Source organism: Elaeis guineensis, chromosome 9 (assembly GCF_000442705.2).
Source record: "Elaeis guineensis isolate ETL-2024a chromosome 9, EG11, whole genome shotgun sequence".
Lineage (NCBI taxonomy): Eukaryota > Viridiplantae > Streptophyta > Magnoliopsida > Arecales > Arecaceae > Elaeis > Elaeis guineensis.
The window spans coordinates 4,160,721-4,165,914 of NC_026001.2; the positions used below are offsets into that span (position 1 = coordinate 4,160,721).

Consider the following 5,194-nt stretch of genomic DNA (forward strand, 5'->3'; position numbering starts at 1 on the left):
TTTTATCGTAAATAATGATCAACTTTTAATTTTTTTAATTTTTAATTTTTTAAACTATCGATGATGAATTTCATTGTGGATAATCACATATTTATGATGAAAATATTATTTTTGTCGTAAAAATGTTTATTGACGATGAAAAATTTTGATGCAAATAATCTATAATTTTAAGTATTTGCATAATCTAGTTTTATCTAGTTTTTAAAATAATTTTTTATCAATTTATCTATATTTTATTTTCATTCAGAAGACCAACAGACCAACACATTATCATGTACTATCGAATGAGAATCATTTTTTTACTGATATATTACAGATGTTAACTAACAATCTTCGTTACATGTGAATTAAATTTTGATCATGTTTTTATATTTTGACAGATATCTTATTTGGACTAATTTTTAGGTGATATACTGGTCTTAGTTTTTATATAGAGTTTGATCTTTCTGATGGAGGATCGACATCAATTAGTGGTTTCAGGGATCGGGCTACCGTGGTGTATCATTTGTCGTAGATTAAGGTTAGTATTCAAGAAGTTATGTTTTTTTGTTAAATATGTTGTAAGATTTTGTTGCCACAGGGATCCCAAACATTTTTGGGATGGTTTATAAGTAAATGACATAATTTAGTCCATTGAAAAATTGATAAAGTTTTATGTTTTATACAGTTCGAAGTTGATATTTTTTCTAAATCAAATTTTTTACGTTTAATTTTCTTAGGTGGTTTGCTCCTAGACCTTATAGATGGTTGATCGATTGTGGGTGAAGAATTTTGTTGCATCATCCAATAAAGTTTGGGTACTGAGAGAATGATCCCTTTTCAGTGTCGAAAGTTATTTTTTTTTAAATTTTTGATTTTTTAATTATCAATGATGAAATTACATTATTTACTATAAAAATATTCATCATAAATAAATTTTTCATATTTTAAAATACTAATTTTTTTAAATATTATTAATGAAAATATTTTATCATAAATAATTGATTATTTATGATAAAAATAAAATTTTTATCATAAATATTTTATTATTTATGATAAAATATTTCCATCATAAATAATCTATGATTTAAGTTTCTTCTTTTTTTCCTGAGATATTGACGATGAAAATTTTTCATCATAAATAATCAAGTATTTATGATGAAAAGATATTTTTGTCAGAAATACTCAATTATTTATGATGTAAGATTTTTATCATAAATAATTTATAATTTTTAATCTTTTTAAATTTTTTATTTTTTAAAAAAAATATCAATGATAAAAATTTTTCATCATAAATAATCTAGTATTTATGATGAAAAATTATTTTCATCATAAATACTCAATTATTTTTGATAAAATATTTTCATCAAAAATAATCTATAATTTTTAAATTTTTTAAAATTTCTTATTTTTTTGAAATATTGATGATAAAATTTTTTATCATAAATGATTGAGTATTTGTGATGAAAATAGCTTTTCATCATAAATACTTAATTATTTATGATGAAATATTTTCATCATCAATAACTTATAATTTTTGAATTTTTTAAGTTTCTTATTTTTTTCAAAATATGGGTGATGAAAATTTTTCATCATAAATAATCAAGTATTTATGATAAAAAAATATTTTTATTATAAATACTATATTATTTATGATGAAATATTTTCATCACAAATAATATGTAATTTTTAATTTTTTTATTTTTTTAAAATATTGGTGATGAAACTTTTTTATTGGGAATAATGTTATTATCGATAAAAATTTATTTTTCATCATAAATATTTAAATTATTTATGATGAAAATAATTTCATCATGAATATTTAAAATTTTAAAATTAAAATAAATGATGTATTATTTATAATGAAAATATTCATCACTATTAACTTGTATTTATGATAGAATGTTTTTTCATCACTGATATTTAAATATTTGCGATGAAATTTTTTTTATTATAAATATTTTATTATTTATGATGAATTTAGTTTTTCATTGTAAATACCGTTATTAGCGATGAAAATTTTTTTGTTGTAAATAATTCTGTCACAAAAATACTCTTTTCTTGTAGTGAATGAAAATTATATAATAGCGGTGTCCTAAATAAAAAATAGAGTAGAGGAAGGATCTCGAACATCACTATAAATAAGATCTAAAGAAAACTGACTGTGATGAAGAGATGGAGACAAATGCAACTTACTAGACTTGTCTAACTGACACAATGGACAAAGAGGATGAAGATGTGTCGATTTGCAGGAGAGATTATTATTTTTCATCATAGAGCAAAGCAAGTGATAATGGGGATGGTCCAAATAGTTGTGCTATCCATCAAAAGTGATTCTCTCAGCTACATGAATAGATGCAGACAAAGAAGGGTTGGATCGAAGAGTGTATAATCCTCCTTTAATCGAATCAGATAATAATGTGGTCTTGGTGGTTCGATCCTTCATAAGAAAATAAGATGGATAAAATTCAAAAAATATATTATTATCTTTTGCAAACTGTTGTACAGAAGGTAAATTTTTTGAAATAGAAGGGACATGTAAAATATTAGATAACTGAAAAGAAAAAGAAGAATGAGGAGAGAAAAGAGAACCATGACCAATATGCGATATGCGTAGCCCCTTACCATTGCCTACATACACCAGATCAGAACCAGTATACTTATCATAGGACGATATAGAATGAATGTCAGGAGTGACATGGTGCGATGTGCCTGTATTGGGTTACTAGGTGAGGGTAGTGGAGGGGTGAGGGGTAGGGAGAAGTGGTTGATTAGGATGATGGTAAGATGGATTTGGATTTGGGTATGGTGACTATGAAAAATTGGCATTGGATTGTGGAGAGGGAAAGTGTGAGTAAGGCTACTGAGGGCGATAGAAGTAGTTTGCATTAGAGTGGTTGCTGCGATTGCAAAAGAAACATCATTAAGAACCATGACCACCAAGATGACCAAAACGACCATGACCTCGACCAAATCGGCCACGCCCCCCACGACCTCGAGTAAAGCCATGATCAATAGAGGACCCAGGGTTACTAAAGGAATGGGGGGACCGCTGAACGATATTGGCGATTGGATTTGTAGAAGGGGCTACATCAACAATGGATAATTTTCTGAATGCTCTCATACTTTCATGGCAAAGTAAGAGACCATGAAGTTCAGTATAGGTTGGAGGGGTGTGGTGATTGAGAATGTCAGGGATCACATCTTGCAGATCATCACATAGAACATGCAGCACATAGAGATTAAATTCGGTTGGCTTAAAGGCATTACCAGATACAGAAGTTCATCAGCCATAGCTTTTGCATGTCGGAAAAGAGATGTGACTATTTCATCTGATTTTTGATGAAGATTTTGCAACTCTAGATGTAGGGACATAAGTCAGATAAGAGATACCGAACCAAAGGCTTCATGAAGAATGCTCCGACACTCAAAGCTGATCTCTTTGTCAAGGAGAAGAGGAACAAAATCTTCAGATAATAAAGCAACAAGAAGATTGATGAGTTGGGCATCTTGTTATTGTCAAGCAGCAGCGGCAACAGGATTAGTGGGCTGTGGATGAGAGCCATCGAGAAATCCAAACAGACCCTGACCTTTTAAAAAATTATTGATTTGCTTTCTCCAGATTAGAAAGTTGGACGCATGCAACTTGATAGATAAAAAATGCTAAGCCAATGGGAAGGTGAGAAGGGTCATTGTGTTAGGTGGAGGAGAAGAAGGAGAGAGACTAGAGGAGGTGGAGATAGATGAATCAGTGGCCATGAGAGAGCATCGAAGGAGGGAGAAGAAATGCTCGTTGGAGCTTCAACACTCTGATATCATGATAAAGATAATTTCTCTTCTCTTGTTATTTCATTGTCCTCTAATAGAAATATATAGATTACAATTGTAATGTAGACCAGCTATTACAGGAATTCAAATTACATGTTATTATAATCTAAGCCAGCTATGATAAGAATTCAAAATACATGCTATTGTAGTCTAAGCCAGTTATAACAAGATTTCAAATTTTATGCTAAGGAGGCCAGCTATTATAAGAGAAGCATTTCAAATTTCATTCTAATTAGTAGGGAGAGACCAAATATATGATTTGATTCATACATTGATAAGAAGCTAAATATAGATAAATCAAATATGGAAGATGATCTGTACATTGACAATTACTATCAGGAGGAAGTTTAGCGTTAAGATTTCGATTGTGTTAGCGGCTATTATTGCTTGTATAATTTTTTCCTTGGCTGCTTTAATTTTCTTCTTTTATAGGTATCGAGCTGGAAGGTACGGAAGGTTGTGGAGAAATAAAGAGCCAGCTCTGGTGGACGAAATAGCACCCAGACCTTTTTCCTACCATGAGTTGAGGGAAGCGACCGATGGTTTCAAGGAAGAGCTAGGTAAGGGAGCCTTTGGAACTGTCTGTTAAGGGGACCTTGCATCGTGGTCAAAGAATATTAGCTGTGAAAAAACTTGAGAAGGTGGTGGATGAGGGAGAAAGAGAGTTCCGAAAACAGAGATGAGGACAATTGGAAGAACTCACCACAAGAACTTGGTAAGACTGCTTGGCTTCTGTGATGAAGGTACTAACAGGCTCTTAGTCTATGAATACATGAGCAACGGATCGCTTGCAGACCTCATCTTTAAGGCTGACGGACACCCAGGTTGGGATGAGCGGGTAAGGATTGCGTTAGATATCGCTAGAGGGATCCATTATCTGCATGAGTGTGAAACTCGTATCATACATTGTGACATAAAACCTCAAAACATACTGATGGATGATAATTGGACGGCAAAGATATCAGATTTTGGGTTAGCAAAGTTGTTGATGCCAAGTCAGACCAGAACATTTACAGGCATTAGAGGGACAAGGGGTTACCTTGCACCAGAATGGCACAAGAATGCACCGATAACGGTGAAGGCAGATGTCTACAGCTTTGGCATTGTATTGCTCGAAATCGTATGCTGCAGGAGAAATATGGAATTGGAAGCTGAAGAAGATTCAATTATTCTTCTGGACTGGGTCCATAACTGCTTTATGGATGGAGAGTTGGAGAAGCTTGTGCCTGATGAGGTAGATATGACAGAGTTGAATAGGCTTGTGAAAGTGGGGCTCTGGTATACTCAGTCGGAACCCGGTTCTCGGCCTAGCATGAAGAATGTGGTGACGATGCTGGAAGGAAATGCAGACATATCAGTTCCCCCACCGCCTAGATTTTGTTCCTGA

At 32.0% G+C, this 5,194-nt stretch overlaps 1 protein-coding gene across 1 annotated transcript; it reads left to right on the forward strand.

Annotated features, from left to right (window-relative positions):
* The first annotated feature begins 4,486 nt into the window (after positions 1–4,486).
* On the forward strand, positions 4,487–5,194 carry LOC140851644 (G-type lectin S-receptor-like serine/threonine-protein kinase LECRK2). Its single transcript, XM_073243610.1, has one exon. The coding sequence runs from the start codon at positions 4,487–4,489 to the stop codon at positions 5,192–5,194; it is 708 nt and encodes a 235-aa protein (XP_073099711.1).

What these genes read in the sequence shown, in the direction of transcription:
- LOC140851644 (XM_073243610.1), top strand. Translation starts at nt 4,487, where the DNA reads ATGAGGACAATTGGAAGAACTCACCACAAGAACTTGGTAAGACTGCTT.